The sequence below is a fragment of the Helianthus annuus genome, chromosome 9 (genome assembly GCF_002127325.2).
Source record: "Helianthus annuus cultivar XRQ/B chromosome 9, HanXRQr2.0-SUNRISE, whole genome shotgun sequence".
Lineage (NCBI taxonomy): Eukaryota > Viridiplantae > Streptophyta > Magnoliopsida > Asterales > Asteraceae > Helianthus > Helianthus annuus.
Window position 1 is genome coordinate 124,686,567 of NC_035441.2, and position 20,221 is coordinate 124,706,787.

Below are 20,221 nucleotides of genomic sequence, written 5' to 3' on the forward strand. Positions count from 1 at the left end.
TGTTTTATGAAGTTTGTCGCTACTAAGGAGTTTATTTATATCGGGTGGTTCTTGATTTGTTGGAACAACCCCAAAGTGCCTAAGATACCTTAATTGTCCTATACTAAGGCGAGAACGCAAGAGGTTATCGGTGAGGGTAATTCCTATTTTCATTCTAGGTGGACAAGTCCAACCCTTTTCCGGGCTCTCGTTAAAGAAGGTGTATGCCGAATCGCTCAGGTCTATGTATGCATCGAACGAAGTCGATGGGGAGTCCTTCACGGCACAATCGACACAGGGACGACTATCGTCCAAGTCTTTTCTAGGTATGAAGGTATTTTCGGGAGCAACGAGGTTGTCGGAATGCGGTTCCAACATTTCCTCATGGTCATCATCTTGGGATGGATCTATAAAATCCTTCCTAAGTTCTCTTGACCAATTGAGAATTAGCTCTTCTAGTTGAAATAACTCGTCAAGGAGCATTTCTCCTAGAATATCTGGCTGGGCGCATTCGAGGGAGAGATAGTGCTTATTTTTACTTTCGCCCCTCTTAAGGTTACAAGGAATCGGTGGGTCTATATAGTGGGGCCTATAATTGAGAAAATAACATTTTAATTCCTCATGTTCGCCTCCACATAATCGACACAACATACCATAAGAGTGCCGAAAGTAAAAAGAATTACTATCACTCATGTTTGTGTCAGAAATTACCAACCGCCGGGATCTAACGGTTCTGTTTTCAGTAAGAGAATCTTGGGCACGGGGGCGTGTTGAGTGGACACGGCCCCGTGTTCAGCTTACTGTCTGACTTAAAACAGGATTGCCAGTTCCAATGATTGAGCACGGGGGCGTGTTCAGCAGGCACGACCCCGTGGTGAGCTCTGCAGAAGCTGAAAATCTACGAAAAATCCTAAAAATTAAAGAAAAAAAAATAAAAATAAAAATATGATTAGGCCGTTGATTCCTAACTTTCTTAAAATCCTTGTGTCCCCGGCAACGGCGCCAAAAACTTGATGTGCGTGAAGTGTGTTATATTTTAGATGTATATTTAAACCCTTTTTACACTTTTAGCCAAGTTTTAAATTTATAAAACACGATATTTACTAACACTAAACACACATATGGGCAAGTGCACCCATCGTGGACGTAGTATAGTGTTGGTAAGATACCGAGGTCGTCCAAGGACACAAGAGCTTTTAATACCGGTTTATCCTCAACGTCTAATCAAATCAAAAAGTGAGAAAAATGTTTTAAACTAAGAAAAATAAAAACTAACTAAATGCTGAAAAATAAAATAAAATAAAAAACAGATAGACAAGATGAATCACTTGGATCCGACACGTGTGTTAGTATAACCTTTGATTATTTTCGCGCTTTTGCACTTGTTTAAGATATTATCTTAGTTATTGTAGTAGGCCCCTCTTTTGAAGGCGACGTTACCCTCAACCCAGTAGTTTGAGTCAGCAAGGATACAATCCTAAAGGGTCGGATTATTGAAAGATAATGAATTAAGTTATTAATGCAAATTGTGGTAGGCCCCGCTTTCGGCGGTGACGTTACCCTCGGCTAAGTAGTCTGAGTCAGCAGGGATACAGTCCTAAATAGCCGGGTTATAGTATTAATAGTAGTTAACTTATGAGGGGGTCAAAGAGTTTGGATCCCTGCCATCCAATACCTATGGGTATTGAAGGAGATCCTACTAAATTTGACCCAGGTCCCAAGCAGGACCTCTAAACGCTGAACAAGGGCAAGACCCTTACCAAACCGTTCCCTTAACCCCCGACCAGGTAGCCAACATACCTCCATATAGACCGTGGAGATATGAATGGTGAAAATCTTTTATTTTATATAGACAGTAAAATAACGCCAAGACACCACGGACAAACGATAAGGAAAGATCACCTTCAACATAAGTAACTAGTTATTAAAGTCATTAATACAAAACCAAATAAAAAGTGCAAAAGATTAAAAATAAAAAGTATTATACTAAACACTTGTCTTCACCAAGTGATGTAAGAGACTTAGGCAAACATGGCCTTGATTGTCAAGAACTCTTACGATCAATCTTGGATCCCGAGACGACTCACACACTCTATGATGGACAATGGATGATGGTGGTGGATGATGGTGTTATGGTGGTGGTGGGTGGTGGATGAAGTGTGAGAGAGATGGTGTGCCAAGGGATGAGATGGAATGAAACCAAGCACCCCTATTTATAGGCTGAACAGAAGGCTGGGCACGGCCCCGTGTCCGCTGGACACGCCCCCGTGCCCGTCTGACACTCTCTCTCTTCATTAATTGTAATTCGCAATTACAATTAATGCGCCTGCTGTACTTTCACCACGCCCCCGTGCCCGCTGGACACGGCCCCGTGGTGGGCAATGGAAGCTTCTACTAGTTTGTCTTTTCTGCTGCTTCTTGGGCACGGCCCCGTGTTCGCTGGACACGGGGCGTGTTCAGTCTTCTGTTTTCTCTTCTTTGCCTTAGGGGGTGCCGTTGAGGGTCCGGGCAGTCTACTTTTATTCCTTTTCTTGTATTTATGCTAGAATTAGTTGTCTTTTTTGCTTCTTTTGTGATTTTGAGCTCATTTCATCCTGAAAATACAAAAGAAAGACAAAAACACTCTTTTTCCAACATTAGTACTTAAAAAGGGTTAGTTTTATGCCTTAATTGATGTGATTTATATGTTGCATTTTACACACATCAAAACGATCACAAATTTATCCAAGTATGGTTTACAGATTCGATTCATCATGTCCATGAATGCTGCTGGGGCATTTGTTAAACCAAAGGGCATGACTGTAAACTCATAATGACCATACCTAGTTCTGAAGGCAGTTTTAGGTATGTCTTCTTCTTGTACCTTCAACTGATGATATCCAGATCTTAAATCTATCTTAGAGAAATACCTAGCTCCTTGCAATTGATCAAAAAGATCATCAATCCTAGGTAATGGGTATCGGTTCTTAATTGTGACTTTATTCAATTCCCTATAATCGATACACATTCTCATTGATCCATCTTTCTTTTTCACAAACAACACTGGTGCACCCCAAGGGGATGAACTCGGTTGTATGAATCCTTTGCTTAATAATTCATCTAATTGCTTTTTCAATTCTAGCATTTCGGTAGGTGCTAATCTATATGGTGTTTTGGCTATTGGTGTAGTACCTGGAATTAAATGAATTCTAAATTCTACTTCTCTATCAGGTGGTAATCCAGGTAATTCTTCTGGAAAAACGTCTGGGTATTCTGAGACTATTGGAATATCCTGAAGTTCCTTATCTTTAGTGTTAATGATTACTGAAATCATATACACCATTTCCTGCTTTCTCGAATAGCTTGCCAATTTCATTACTGAAATAAATTTCAGTGGCTTTCGAGGTTTATTTCCAGTAATTACAATCACCTCTCCTAAAGGGGTTTGAATTTCTACTGCATTTTTATCACATAGGATTCGTGCATGGTTGGCTATTAACCAATCCATTCCTAATACTACATCGAATCCAGCTAAATTCATTGGTAACAGATTTGCAGAAAATTTATGGCCTAATAGTTCTATTTTTCCTTCTTGCCAAACTTTATCTATTTTCACAGAATTTCCTTCTGCGGTTTCAACTGTGAAAATTTGCCTAAGAGTGGTTAAAGGTAACTTAAGAGCTTGACAAAATGAAGTATTAATAAAACTTTGGTTCGCACCAGAGTCAAATAATACTTTTGCAAATACGTCATGTACTAGGAACGTACCAGCTATCACATCTGGAATGAGTTCGGCCTCTTGAGTGGTCAGCTGGAATGCGCGTACATTTTTCTTGGTTGCTCCTTCAGCGGGTTTAGCTTTGTTGTCTACTGGTTTAGCTAGCTTAGGACATTCGGATTGAAAATGTCCCCTTTCTCTGCAGTTATAACAAATTCTTGTTTTCTTCCGGCAGTCTTCCTCACGATGTCCTTTTGCCTTGCAAAAATTGCAAACTATATTGCATTGTCCATAATGCTTCTTTTTGCAATTTCTGCAGAAAGGAGGTGATGAGGATTGCCCTGTTCCTCTTTTCTTGATATTACCCATACGAAACCCTTGGGTAATCTTCTGAGCTATTTCCTTCTTACGATCTTCCTCTCTTGTGCGTACTAATTCATCCATTAGGGTGTTAGCTAATTCTACCGCATCGTCAATGGTACGAGGTCTCGCAGCTTTAACGATGTTTCGGATTTCACTAATTAACCCCCAGATGTAACGGGAAATGAGTACCGGTTCTGGCGAAGCCAGTGTTGGCACCACCCTTGCGTATTCAAAGAATGTCGAAGTATAGCCCCGACAATCTACCCCTGTCATGCGGTGACTTAGGAATTTGTTTGCCATTTGATCTTTTTCATATTCGGGACAGAATTTTCTTTCTACAAGATTCTTAAATTCTTCCCAACTCATGGCATAGGCTATCCTTCTTCCTTTTGCCTGGAGGACCGTGTTCCACCATTCTAGTGCTCCTTCTTTGAACAGATTTGATGCATACATCACTTGATCCTCTTCGGCACATTTGCTTATTGCAATTACTGCTTCGGTTTTCTCTAACCAGCGCAGTGTTGCAGTTGCCCCTTCGTTACCTGCAAATTCAGTGGGTTTGCAAGCAAGAAACTCTTTGTAAGTGCAACCGGATGTTGCAGCTTTTATTCTTTTTAGAAGTGGGACTTGTTGCGGATCATGATCGTTATGATTGCCGCCTCCATTTATGCTGTTACTGCCGTTATCTTCCAGAGTACGTTTACTAGGATGTAATGGTTGTGGTTTGGCAGGTTTTTGAACAGCAGCCACAATTTCTGGAATAGCATGGGCTATCCCTTGGGCGATAAAGTGCTCAATATCTTGTCGGGTTATATATTGATCTTCCGGTTCTTGCTCAGATTGATTTACTTCATTAATTGGTTCATTGTTAGCGTTTTCCATCTGCTAATTAGTAGGAATTTATTAGTGTCTAACTTATTAATAACAAATTTAGCACAGATGAATACATAAATTACTACAACATACAAACATAACCAAAATTGTCGATTTCTCGACTTTCATTTTGTTATTGTATATTGTATATGCCTCCGTACACACCATATCTTACAAGGTTTTATTGCCCATTTTACAGAATCAGTTTTACTACATTAGTTATAATACAGACAAACTTTTTCCAGCCCTTCCTATCTTTTGGTCCACTGGCAGTTTCAGTAACGACGCTCCCTCTCGTCGTACTTCCAAGAGATCTGCTCCCCCATTTCCCGGATCCTATTCCCGGTGCCTATCAGTTCTTCACCAAACTGACGTAACTCAGCTAAATTTTCATAGCTCATTGGCGGATTAGGGATAGGTTCTGGATCAAACTGTGGGAGAAAACTAGAGGGACTGTTAACTATATTTTGGAATTGCCAGTCATTAGTCCACCATTCCTCCATTTGGCCTAATGGTCTGGTGTGAACTAGTGGATCTGGAATAGCTGGTCCTAGGTTTAGTGGGAATTGGGCTGTAGCAGGGTAAGAGAAGAGATTATCGTTGATAGGCTCTAGAACATCACAATTATCCAGTAGGCGGTCTATTTTGTCCTGGAACGTGATTTCCTCAGACTGTTTAGAGCTTTCTCCGATCTCTATTCCCTTTTGCTTTAGGTCTATTCCTAATTCCTTTTCTGGTGGTTTCGAACTTTCTCCAGTTTCTATTTCCTTTCCCTTGTTCATGCTCACAGGATTTTCTATTTTAGGAAGTCTCCTAGTGGCTGGTTTCCTACGGCGTACTTTCCTCCACCCTACGTATCTTCTTTTCTTTTTAGGTTTGGCTTTTTCCAGCGGTGGAGCTTTGAATTCCACAGGTTCTTCTATGTCAGCAATGTAACCAGTAAAGTCGTAAGAGACTTCGATAGGCACTGGATATAAGTTGAGATTCTGGAATGCTTCCGATATCTCATTCATGCTGCATAGTATATATGCAAAATATAAGAATGCAATGTTAAAGCTTTGGAACAAAGTTTAACAAACAAACACTGAAGTTTTATTGCATACTAATTTATACAAAGGACAACAGGAATAAACACACTAGGATTTTATTTACTTACTGGATTGTGATTTCTCTTACTAGACCCAACTTATCGGATATTTAGAGGTTGGCATTTTCTGCTACAGTAGCTAGCATATAGAGATTTGCCCATTTCTTGTCTATTTTATCTTCCCAAGGTGTACTATTACCCAACTCTTGGACTTCTGGGTTAAACCTAACTCTCTTGGTTCGGGGTTTCTTTTTCTCCTGACTCTTTTTAAGTATCGAATCCCTTTTCTCTGGGGAAAGAGGATTCTCATAGTTTGCCTTGCGGACAAAGATTCCTTCTTCTAGGTTTACTGGGTTTTTAGAAGAAGATGCAATATCTAATTTGTGGTAGATAGCAGACAGCTTTTGTTTACCCATACTGTAACTAACAAATAATCAGTTAATACAACAAATAATCACAGAATGATAACTAGTAGGATTAAGTATTTTGTCAAATACTTAATTCCGTAATAGGCTTAAATCAGTGGCTCGATCAGTGGCTCAATAGTTATTAATTATTAGCTCTGATACCACCTTCTGTCACGACCCCCGACCCACCCTGGACGGAATCGGGAGCCGCGAGCAGTCCAGTGGTACCCGTGGTATCTGATTTATGCGGCAGCGGAAGTCTTTTATTACAGGATCTTTTCACCGTAAAATGCTCGTATATTATACAAAGTTTTAGGGATAAATTCCCATAATTTACAATACATTGATTCCACACAGAAATCATTATTTGCCAAAACATGTTTTATTTATTTATTCACAATGAGCCACTTTTCTGAGCTTGTAGTGCTTTACTGCACTTTTCCTGGATCACACAGATCACCTGAAACATGTTTGGAAAAGGTTTTATCAGCGGGGAAATACTGAGTGAATCATTCCATTTTCTAAAATGACCCGTTAGTTATAAATTACAGTATTAAGGGGAATTACAATGTTTCTGATATCAAACCAACTACCCACAGTATTTGTCACTCGACCAACCATTGGCTAGCCCATTTGTCCAATGGTGTCTGTTACTGTGGTCAGATCACCCCTTGGACACCCGTTTGTCCAAGTGTGACGGGAAATAAGTAATGTATACAAAACCCCACATACCGGCTGTAATATGGTGATTACATAGACTTAATCCCTGTAATTATAACCTTTGAAAATAACTTGGAGTTTTGTAAACTTTACTCACAAATTGTAAGAAAACAGTTTAAAAGAAGAATGACTCACATTGCAGATTAACGAGCAAGATATAAGCCTACTGATTAGCCTTGATTAAACCTAATTTAACACAATGCACACACAGGCAGGTTAGTAACTAATACAGCAGTTACGTCAATTCACGAGATTAAACCCTCACAACGATTAATCAGTGCAATACTCGATAATTCAATCGGATTCACAACGAATAACAGAGCATAGTCCGAGTTCGAACAGCACTCTAATATTCAAGTCGAAATCACGACGAATAATCAAAGTACAAGCTCAATTTGAGCAGCACCTGGACTATCGTTGGATAGTTATAATCGATCGGACGTTGAATCGTAATAGCGATCGAGTTATTACCCTGATTGCGGCAGCACCTCGTGATCGTGTGTGTGTGTTGTGAACTGTATTGCATGTAACTCGACGTACACACAGAAGTTTTACGTCGTTTTAAGTTCACAGTTTAAGTGCCAAGGTCGGCTATTTATAGCCAGAAATTCGACTCGCTTACGGACCGTATGACCTAACCCTTACGGTCCGTAAGGCTGACCGGTAGGCTTACGGTCCGTAAGGCTTAACCTTTACGGTCCGTAAAGGGTGCAACCTATTTCCTAGCCTAGCTGAGTTCGGGTCTTAGCTTTGGTGAGTCAAAAATTCAGCCAATCAGCCTTTAGCAACGATTTTAATTAGATAATTATCAATTAGGGTTTGCCCCCCTCGAGTTTTAGGGGCCCTGATCCTGATTCCGATTGTTCCGGAAATTTCAGGGTTTATGCCAAATTACTTGGGTGTCTCAATTAGGGTTTTCTTATTGGATAATTATTATCCTAATTACGGGTTTTAGTGACAGTTGTTACATTCTGTTAATGTCGTTCCAAGGTTAAAGAATTTGCAATACACGAATGTACACGGAAAACATATTCTTGAGGATTTGTTTGGGAAGAAGGAACGCGGACGGGTTATGGATTACTTAAGTCTAGTTTAGGAATGATGTCATTAAATCTAACCAATGCTCATATATGTAGTGAATGTAGGTGGCGTGGACTTAGTATCGTTATGAAGAAAAGAAGGATTGAAGATCGAGTTAAGAGTAAGGGTTGTACGGGGAGGATCGGTCACCTAGTTTGACAAATATAAGTCTTGAAGCATTAATAAAATGGAACGTAGTAAATCCTTTTCAATGAATGTATGAAATTTTGTATTTGAACCTTCATGTAAGTATCGTGTCTAATAAAGAACGAAATTTTGGGCTCATATTTTCCACTGTGTCGTATTTTTAAGTATGTACAAGTTAAACTTACAGGGAATTGTTCGTAATACGAACGGGTCATGCCCGATTTTTGATAAATAATAGTATGATAATATCACTTTTTGGAATGTGAATTCTGGGCGTTACAGAACGGCTGGGCCGGCCGAACGGCTGGGCCAGCCGATCGGACGAGCCAATCGATCGGACGGGCTATCCGATCCGAACCACTTCCTCTCCTCCTCCTCTTTGCCTATAAATACCCCATTGTCACATCAAGCACACTTGATGTGACTGTTGCTGTTCGACCAGACGTTCCAACCCCTTCATCTCTCGATTTCTCGTGATTCTTGTAAGTTTCTAGCCTAAATCTTGTACTTCTAAGATCTACATTCAAATCTACACCCTTCTACCTTCTAAATCTCAACTTTTAATCGTGAAATCTCTGGATTTTGGGCATTCTAGGGTGATGTCACCATGGAGTTCTTATGAACTACAAGGGTGATGTCATCCCATGAAGAACGGCTCGGATCTGAGTGATTTCCATACGTTTTTACATAAATGTCGCCTAAATCTATGTTTCCTAATCAAGGAGTTATGTGATTTCTATGGATTCGAGGTGTTTCAAAGATGATGTCATCATAAGTTCATATGAACTTCAAAGGTGTGACCTCATTTTTACCATAAACAACTCAAAACCAAGTGATTTCACCTGTTTTTATAACAAATCTCGCCTAAATCTACGTTACCTGGCCAAGGTGTGTGTGAATTTGGGATAAACATGGGAAACACCATCAAGAACGGCCAGATCTGATGGAACGAGGTGGTTCCCGACCGTTAGAACGGGTTGGCTTTGATGGGACTTCAGTTGTTTAACACGAAGGCACACTATCTCAGTCGAATCACCTGTAATCTTTCCAAAACCATCAAAGTGTGACTCGATCAGGACGTTGGAACGAATTGCCGTCCGATCGGACTGCTGTCCGATCGAACAGCAACAAGTTCCAACCGTCCGATCGGTCAGCCCATCCATCCATCAAATGCCAAACCGATCGAGCAGGTCCAGACCAGCCGATCAGATAGCATGTTAACCGATCGGATAGCATGATAACCGATCGGATCAGCCTCCAAACCTTGGTCCTTTCGCCGCCATTTAACGAGCTATTCACCGCTTAACAATCTGTAACCAGGGTAACTCAGACGCACTCTCAACTGATCCAAATCAAGTTGTGTTTACTTGCCAAATACGCACTGTGAGTATACTTGAACCCTTTTTGCTTATCGCACTTTTGGGTGTAACATACTTTCTATCGAAAATCACATCAAACACTAAAACTATTTATCACTTGCGAATGACATACGTGCATAGTTACACGCGATGCTAGTTGCATATGTGCTAGGACTTATACTCGCGATGTCCCACCACGACTAGTATAGTACTATTGCGCCCGACGGGGTCTAGTTATGCCATTGAAGAATCGAGCATCGAGGACTTAGCTGGTAGTATCAGTTTTGTGAGTATATTTGCCGTGTATTCCGTTTATGTATGTAGGAAATTCGCAACACTTTTCTGTTATGCTATTACATATCAAACCTGTATACTCGCCAATACTTTTGTATTGACATTATTTTAACGTATGTTGCAGGTTTAGTCGCAGTCTACATCGAACCAAGCTAGGAAGTCTAGAAACTCACCAAAAATCTAGGTTGTCGGATTTGTATTGTTCGAGAGGACAAGAAATCTGTGATAACTTATGTGATTGTACTGATTGTTAGTATGGGATAACAAATGTAACAAATACTGTCGCAATATAGTTGTTATGGATTCTCTTGAGCAATCTGATTCGCCTAGTGCCGCGCCCCGATGATTCCGCTATCGGTTAGGGTGTGACACTTGCTGATACATAAGCGCGATAGATACGAAAAGCTGCAGATGTTTCAATTTATCATACGACTGTTTACAAAAAAATGTTAATTCGACTTTAAAAGTGCTATCAAACCTTGTAACCTTTTAAACTCTTCATGCTGTTTTGAGGTAAACTTGAAGGAAACCAACCCCCTTTTAGGTCTTCAATAAGAGGCCACATAACACCCTACGAGAGCACGCGATAGATACGAAAAGCTGCAGATGTTTCAATTTATCATACGACTGTTTACAAAAAATGTTAATTCGACTTTAAAAGTGCTATCAAACCTTGTAACCGTTTAAACTCTTCATGCTGTTTTGAGGTAAACTTGAAGGAAACCAACCCCCTTTTAGGTCTTCAATAAGAGGCCACATAACACCCTACGAGAGCACGACTCCTGCAAGCAATGATAAGTTCACAAGATGTGAACATATCATTCCGGCTCCTATCTAAGTCATACTAAAATCATAAAAGAACCTGCATACATTCAACACCAAAATCAGTTCATCAATTTCAGAACAATCTGTTATTGGAACATTATCAGAAATAAGAGGGTTTTAAGTGGGGGTTTCATTAAAAGGTTGAATGGTGATGATGGCGGCGGTGGTGGTTGTGGCAGTGGTGAAGGTGGTTGAGTGGTGATGCCGGTAGTGGAGGTGGAGGTGGTTGTGGTGGTGATTTTTCTAAAGGAGAGAGAGAGTAGAGAGGGAAGAGGGTGGGGGTGAGATTTTTTTTTTTATAACTAGTGGGTCCTATATTTATATAATATATATTATATATATGTATTTAATTAATTTGTTTTGTTTTACATTAAGGGTAAATTTGTCATTTCATACTTACTTAACTGAGAAAACTAACATTCATTTGTATCAAGGACTATCCGAAAATGAAATTACAAAAGTTAAAGACTATAAGTATAATTTTAGAAAGTAAAAGATTAAAGATGCTTAAAATTACCCTGCATTTTTCTCTAACAATCCTGTCATCTTCTCCAGGTTTCTTGAATCAGGGTTTCTCCGATTACCAGGCAAGTTTGTAACCCCAGAATCAATTTTGCATTCTCCTTACATAATTTTGTTGTATATATACATGCATATTGTTGAATCAAATCTCTAGGTTTTGTATTTTCGTTTCTTTAGTTAGGGCGATGTATCCCTCTGCCCACAACAACCTGCCCCCGGAGATCATCGAAGAAATACTTCCTCTGTTGCCCCCGAATTCACTGTGCCGCTTCAAGTCGGTTTCAAAAAAATGGAACTCACTCATTTCCAGCCCCCAATTCATCAAAACCCACCTCCTTCTAAACCATCATACCCCAAAATTGATTGCCCTTTCCACTACAGGTTCACTCTACTCAATCGACATAACCGAAACCCTCGACAGCGATTGTATACCCGCAACCGCAAATGAACTGCGTATTCGGTCACCTCCCCTCCGGTGGAAACAGATCTTGGGATCCTGCAACGGACTCCTTCTAGCGAAAGACGAAAACGATACGATATTCGTGATGAATCCAATGACACAAGACCTCTGGAAAGTTCCTCTTTGCCCTTTTGCACCCGTATATGAAGAATTTGAAGAGGTTTATGTTAGGTACGGATTCGGTTACGATTTATCCACGGACGATTATAAAATAGTCTCGATATCGTTTTGGAACCCCTACAGCTATCATGATTCCAAGGAGACATTTGTATGCGTTTATAGCTTGCGTAACAACTCATGGAGAAAATTGCCTGATTGTAATTACTATGAACACGATTACACCGTGGTGGATGATGTTATCAACGGTGTTGTCATCAACCAGTGTCTTCACTGGTCAGGAAGACAATTCGAGATCGCTGGGTTTAATTTAGCAAGTGAAGAATTCAAGCAAATGAAATTTCCTGGTGTTTCAGTTAGATTTGGCATAAGTTTGTTTAGCACCATGGTTGATGTTGGCGGGAAACTTGGTGTGTTTATGAGGAGCGAGGAGGCGGGTTTTGAGTGTTGTGTGATGGAGGAGTATGGTGTTGCTGACTCTTGGTCCAAGGTGCGTATTCATGGAATTGAGGAAAATAGAGTTTGGCCAGTGTGTTTGCTACAAGGAAGAAATCGGGAAATTGTGTTTCAGCGAAGAGAAGGTGGAATGGTTGTGTACAATATAGATGAAAGAAGACGCAGAGACGTAAGGATCGTGGGTGGCCCGGGTGGTAATGTCAATGTATTTCCAGGTACGTTTGTTGAAAGCCTAGAATCACCTAACGCGTCATGATAGCATCTTAACCTTTTATAAAATCTATTTAGTAACTACTTATATTATATTATGCTAAGAAGGAAGACTTTAGATCCATATGTAGCTAGCTGTGTTGGAATCAAGCGGACAAAATTTTCATGATATTGTTTAGTGTGGTTTGGTTTGGTTCGCTGATTCTCTTGTAATTGTTCTTTTGACTCTTTAAGATATGATATGGTTATCTAATATAAAAACCAACTTCCATTATTCTAAAAAGTTACAGATGTACCAGCCCAGCAAGATGCTGGCTGAATTAAAGAAACCAAACGAAGACTTTGCTTCCTTACATATTAGATAACCAATTCAATTAAGCCGTGAAATCTTGCCTTTAGTACATCCTGCGCCTGAACTTCTCTCTTGGAGCAACATGTCAAACTGACCACAGTTATCACTAATAAAACTTGGTCAACTTTTGTACTTCCATCTTTAATTATCACCATAACCGTTGTGTGTCACCTGAGCATAACTATCACCCACCCAGAACACGAAATGAGACACTATACTGCAAGCATATCACACCATTTGACACGTGTCCGATGAACTAGACATATGGCGGACCGCTATGCCAGTCAAAAATGTCTGCTACGGATCTAGAGAAAATGATGAACCAGAGAGGGCAACGTGTTTTCTGACCCGCGAGAACAAGGGCAGTAGCAAACCGCTACCGACCGCGATAATGGTCCGCAACGGACCCTATCACCGCCTATTCTTTTGATTTTATGACTATTCAGGAGGAAAAGGATGCTTGCCACCTTTTAAGAAATTGCCAATATTGATTTTGTTTTTTTTTAAGGTGTGAATTATTCGCGAATGTCGGGGGTCTAGCATACGTTGTCTTAGCCGGGTCCGTGCTAAAGAGCCCCTTCGCACAATAGATCCCTAATTTAAACCCGTCAATGAGAAACCCGTATCACCCAGACTCGAACTTGAGACCTGGAGAGGAAAACTCATCCGGACCCACCATAGGTAGAACTTAAATACTCGTGGCCACCACTAGAGCACTAGTGATGGTTCAATATTGATTTTGTTAAGGACTAAGTTTTTGTGCTTGATACTGGTATGCTGTAATAGACTCGGTTTTTGTGGAGACAAAAGCAGTAGCGACTCAAATACTTGATTAGTATCGTCTTTGTTAGATGACCTCATCTAAAGTACGAATGAACAACTAACAATGTAGGATGTATTGTGAAATGAAGTACAAGTGTTTGGTAATTAAACAGCTAAGATCATATCAAAATACTTTCAAATAACATGAGCAATCAATATATTGATTAATGATGGTTCAGAAGGTGACATTTTATTATAGCATATCGAAAGCTAACATAATGCATCAAAAGTTAATTTTGGTAGTTCGATACATACAACAAGAAAAAGGTGTATGTATTACTGTAAACAAATCAACTCGTGAGAAATTCATTTTATTCGTTAATTACTAAACATGAATTCATGTGTGATAAATTATAAGAATAAGCATCAACTTTTCTTGATCGTTTCGTGTTTGTGAACAAGTTTGTATATATGTTTTTTAGAAAAATATCTGTTCTGTTAAATAAATTAGAAAACATTTCGTTGTATAAAGTTTGGTTAAGAATCTTCAATATACATTTTGTAAAGTAACTAGTTTTTGACTTTTTGCCCCGTCCGCGTTGCGGATCTCTCACATGTACGTCTATGTTTCAGTTACCTGTACATATCACTCATAACATGATCTAAAAAAAAATACAAACACTTCAACCAATTAAAACAAAACACTACCATACTTTTGCTAAAAAAGAAACTAAAACGATGGAAAACTTACCGTTTGGCACGAATAAAAATTACACCGAACCAACAAATTAAAACAAAACACTACCATAGTTTTGTCAAAAAATAAACACTAAAACGATGGCATGTCTGTAATTTTACACTGGGGGCAAAATCGTAATTTGACAGAGAAAAAAACAAAAACCATGGCAAAACTATAAATTTGAGCTGAGGGAAAAACCATAATTTGGTTAGGAGAAGAAAAAAACAAAATTAATGGCATAACTATAAATTTAAATGGGGTAAAATCATAATTTTGTTGGACCAATGGAGAAGTGTCAGACAACTGCGTGACACTATTCTCCTCAATAGTAATAGGTTGTATACATGTTTTTTAGAAAAATATCTGTTCTGTTAAATAAATTAGAAAACATTTCGTTGTATAAAGTTTGGCTAAGAATCTTCAATATACATTTTGTAAAGTAACTAGTTTTTGACTTTTTGCCCCGTACACGTTGCGGGGCACTAAGTCGAATATTTATCTCTCACATGTACGTCTATGTTTCAGTTACCTGTACATACTACTCTTAACATGATCTCAAAAAAAAAAAAAAAAAATACAAACACTTCAACCAATTAAAACAAAACACTACCATACTTTTGCTAAAAAAGAAACTAAAACGATGGAAAACTTACCATTTGGCACGAATAAAAATTACACCGAACCAACAAATTAAAACAAAACACTACCATAGTTTTGTCAAAAAATAAACACTAAAACGATGGCATGTTTGTAATTTTACACTGGGGGGCAAAATCGTAATTTTACAGAGAAAAAAACAAAAACAATGGCAAAACTATAAATTTGAGCTGAGGACAAAACCATAATTTGGTTAGGAGAAGAAAAAAACAAAATTAGTGGCATAACTGTAAATTTAAACGGGTTAAATCATAATTTTGCTGGACCAATGGAGAAGTGTCAGACAGCTACGTGACACTATTCTCCTCAATGGTAAATGTATTATTAGTAAATATGAACATTTTATTTGGAAATTTTACTCATCTGGATGCAACAAATGAAAGTTGGGTTATTAGATTACTAAATTAATATAATTGTTAAGATACAATATGATTATTAGGTGGAATTGACTATGTGTTTTATAGAACATGCAATGACAAACCAATTCATGATACACCTAATACACAAACTGTTGTGAATGATAGTGGCCTAACCCAAGTAGACGCAACCAGCCCAGTTCAGTGTTAGTAAAAGGCTTAAAGGCCTGTGTGTTTGGGAAGGACCAGCATAGGTTATAAGCACAACGAGGGCATGGAAAAGACATGAATGAATATTTTAGAATGATGTTGGCTTCTTCTTCTCATATCAAGACTAAGCTTCCCATCCATCACATTTATACCTATTTGTATTACTTGTTGAGTTTGTATTACTTTCTGAGTTGTGAAATAACCATTCACAACACGAACCTTTTAAAAAACCAAAAGTGGTTATAAAAATTTCTTGATCTTTCCATTAGACTTTCGGCTCACTCCCTTTCACTCTACGTCATAAAGTAACTTGCCATATTATCGACACATCACAACCCCACTTTCCTTCACTTTTTCACTAAAATCATACTAACTAAAAAAATATTAAAAAGCTAAAAAAAAGGAAAAACCCTGATTGGTTGGAATGCATGGGACCCACCACTACAACCAACTTGCACGTTGTTCCACCACTCACGCCACTCCCACCCTGCCCCCTGCCACGCCTTGTCTTGCGGTGTACCCCGCCCCAACCACGTAAAGCCCCCTACCATGTGGCAAGGGCCGTTGGCTCATAGTGTTGAGTCTTATCACAATTACGTATAACGGATTACAATTTGACCTAATCTCTATACGGATAGGATAACAGTTGTAATACCCAATATTTATCTACAAATACTATCGTATATGCTAATCTAATATAACTTCGCAGTCAAACCGGGAGGTTGACGGATGTTTAGACTTTTTCAAGAATCTTCAAATAAGATATGTGATAAGCGCTTTGAAAATTTGCCAGGAATCTGATAACGAGAAGTTACACGTAGAAGTCGAGCATCACCATGGGCAACCTTTTTCTTGCACAAAGTGAATATTTGTTTCATTGTGTTTTGTGCATTGATGCTAAAGTGGGTTACCAGAGAGATAAATAGCACTGATGCCACAATAGATTAATGTGGCATGATGAAGCGCATGATGCAGGTATAGTAGCAAATTCTTGATACAACAAGATTCTAAAACAACATTTGCGACCCGTGATACTGGACTTTTGCACTGGATGTGGTGTATCGAAGCATGTCTGGACAAGTGAAAGTGAGGTATTGCAAGGAACCAACGAGTTGTATGTATTTAGTTCCATAATCTGAAAGTGTACTTGAAGTGGAAGAGTGCTTGGCCTTAGTGTCGATCAGAGTAATAGCTGGGTGACACGAAGACATCCCAACGCGTTCTAGTATGTCGCATGTATATTGATTCTGAGATAGAAAGAGGGATTGTTGGTGGCGAGTCACTGAAATTGCAAGGAACTAAATTAATAGATCTAAGTCGATCTTGGCAAATTCTACTGATAATAGTTTCATGAATTTGTGCCGAAGAGAAGCAAATGAGGTGACTAGTAATATGTCATCAGTGTATAGTAAGATGTAAGTCGTATCATTCCTATATTTGTAAATAAAAAGTTTGTGATCAACATCTGCAAATCTTTGGGTTGGCATGGTGCTTAAATGTTGTATGCAGGAAGAATATGTGATGATTAATGAAAATCTACTACATCTACATCCATCTTATTGTTTGAGTTACTCACACGCTCGCGTCTCTACATGAGTGATGAATCAAGAGTTGAAGAGGTATGGTCCCAATTCCCTGCCTACATGGCAGGGACCACACCACTTTTGAGCATACATGGCAACCACATCAGCAAAGCAATCCAGAAGCTTCTAGAAGCTTTTGGAAGACTTGTAGGTGGCACCAAAGACGCTCTACCAGACAAAAAGGACAACACGTGTCACCACTCGCAGAAGGCCACGTAGACCAGAGCTGACAACACTGGTACGAGGTCTCCAGCATGGGCAAATGAAAGAATGCCACGTGTATCACTACACCTGCCATGACAGAGCAGACCAAGAGGATATTCCCCTTGGTCGGACAGCTGGCACGCGCCCACAGCTGGCACAGCTGCTCCTCCTTCCCTCACCCTCCGGCTATAAATAGGACCCTTCATCATTCAGGTTCAGGATCTTTACTCTCCTCACTCACTATATACACACACTGCTTTATTCTCTCAGGACAGTACTTATTCTCACGCCGGAGCCTGGTTAAGAGGGAAAACCCCCATCTCCCCCTCTTAACGAGACTAACGGCTTGCTGTTTTGCAGGATTCAAGCTATTGTTACGAGTCAAGAAAGAGGTTGAACCCACAGAAAGAAATAACCCCACAGATTAACCCTAGTGTTAATCTGTGTTTCATCATTGACGCCATCCGCTTTTTTGCAAAACCAAACTCATCTCTTTTCTTTTCAAGAAACACTCGTAAAAATGGCTGAGCAAAACCCTTCACACCATGTAGATGGAGAAGTTTCTTCCTTTGAACTCGTTTCGGACTCAGCACACGTCCAAAGGGGTCAAAGGAACGAAATCATCCAGGAAGGGCAAACAAATAACGATTTTCCTAGCATTTTCGGAAGTGCGTCCAGGGTCGCTAGCCAAACCACAACTGGACCCATTTTCCAAACACCCACCAGGATAATCACCCAAACCACAAACGGAGCCACTTTCCAACCTCCACAGGGGGTAGTCCAGCAAATACCCCCATCCTGGTTGGTTCAAACACCTCCACCGGTGCACACATCAAGCCATGGAGCTGGCCCCTCAGCTCCATCGGAACAGGCACAGTTAAATTTCTCTGCACTATTAGGGCTACCCGAAGGAAAAACTCTGGCTTCCTGGTACGCCGAGCAAATGGCATCTATAAACCTGGTTTACACACAACTGAGCGTGCAACAAGCCCTACTCCAAGCACAGGCTAACCAGTCGGCGTTCGCTACTCCACCGCAACGGTCTCTGAGCACACATACGACTCAGCAGGTCAATGCGTGGACTTTGCGCCCAGAAAAAGGACCTGCAACAAACATTAGAAAGCCCAGCGCGCACGACACGCGCGACACTTATGGCGAAACAGAAAGCAACTATGTGCAGCACTCCAACTTACAACGAAAGCCGATTCAAAGCCGTCTGGGCGTGCGCAATATGAACAATGAGTGGGAAGACGAAGAGGAAGACCCAACGTACAAGGAAAGCACAGTGTTCAGCAGGTTACATCCGGAACACGCGTCATACAAGCCCGCTAAGCGCGCAGGGTACAACCCAAAGGCAGAGCATGATTATACCTTAAGCTATCGTCCAGACGACATGGCTGAAGATTCAAAATTCATCAGGGAGATTGCCACAGCCGCTATAGACAAAAGCAAGCTGCCGCACAACGTTGGCAAATACAATGGCCTGACAGATCCAGATGACCACCTCCAGGTTTTCAAAGGCGCAGGAGAAACAGGTGGGTGGAACAGACCAACTTGGTGTCATCTATTCGCACAAACGTTCGTGGGCGCAGCGCACGTCTGGTTCGACAGCTTACCAGCAGGAAAAATTAAATCATGGGTCGACTTCAGAAAGAAGTTCCTAGCACACTTTTCTCAACAGCGGAGACACGCCAGAGACCCAGCCGATTGTCTGAACATATGGCGCCAAGACCACGAAAGCGTGGAAGATTTTATCATAACATATAACAAGGAATGTCTGGAGATCGGAGACGTAGGTGAAAAGATGATGCGCGCGCACTTAATGAGGGCAGTCAAGTGTGATGATCTAATCAAGCGCGTGAAAGGAAGAGACGGAGGACCCAAAGATTGGGAAACCTTCATTGAGGCCGCCAAAACAATAGCGCAGACAGACAAACAGTTGACCGGTGACGACCACCGTCAACGCGCACATAACTCTAATGACCGACATGGCAGAAAAGGCAGAGGCCAGTCATGGAAGACTTCCAGTCACAGAGAAAGATGTAATATTCAGAAATTTTATAGTGTAAGTAAATAAATAAAGGTTATATAATAGTTCTTTTAATCTAAATAAATTGAGTTAATGAAAGAGTTATAGCCTTCTAAATTATTAAATGGGACATATACATCAAAGTATTTACTATATCTGAGTTTCTCGTTCAAGAGGGAAAACAAGAAATTTGATATTTTTGTATGTTGACTTTTAAGTATATAAAGAAACGATTATATAATATTTATATATTTATTAGTTTTGACTCCCCAAGGTTTCATACGTTCAAAATTATTTTGCTATCTCCTAAGCTTCCATGTTGAACAAGTTTAGCGAATAATATGATGAGATATATCCCAATTCAAGATCACGTTTAACCAAACTTGTATCTTTAAAAGCCCTTCTTGTGAACCGCTTCCAAATCTGATCGTTCTTCCACTAAGCCTCCGCACAACCACCGCGATTGCCACCGTAACCACCGCAATAACCGCCACACCTGGTTCGAAGCTTTTGATTAGCATCTCCGACTCACGAACCGCAACAATCTCTTTTCATTGCCGGCTATAATCATCGCCGCCACCATTGGTCCGGGATCCAACCAGTTCACAGCCACGCTACGTGTACCGGCAGTCGCAAAACATAAACTACCAGCCTCGCCGCACTCTCTGATTTAAACCGCCGCTGCCGCCGTGTTCTTCTCGTCATCACTGTTGCCGCTGTTGGACCGGTATCAA

General features: G+C 40.2%; 1 protein-coding gene across 1 annotated transcript; it reads left to right on the forward strand.

Moving 5' to 3' along the window:
- The first annotated feature begins 11,355 nt into the window (after window positions 1–11,355).
- Window positions 11,356–12,869, forward strand: LOC110878506 (F-box/kelch-repeat protein At3g06240). Its single transcript, XM_022126818.2, has 2 exons — window positions 11,356–11,417; window positions 11,530–12,869. The coding sequence occupies exon 2, from the start codon at window positions 11,538–11,540 to the stop codon at window positions 12,639–12,641; it is 1,104 nt and encodes a 367-aa protein (XP_021982510.1). The 5' UTR covers window positions 11,356–11,417; window positions 11,530–11,537; the 3' UTR covers window positions 12,642–12,869.
- The last annotated feature ends 7,352 nt before the right edge of the window (window positions 12,870–20,221 follow it).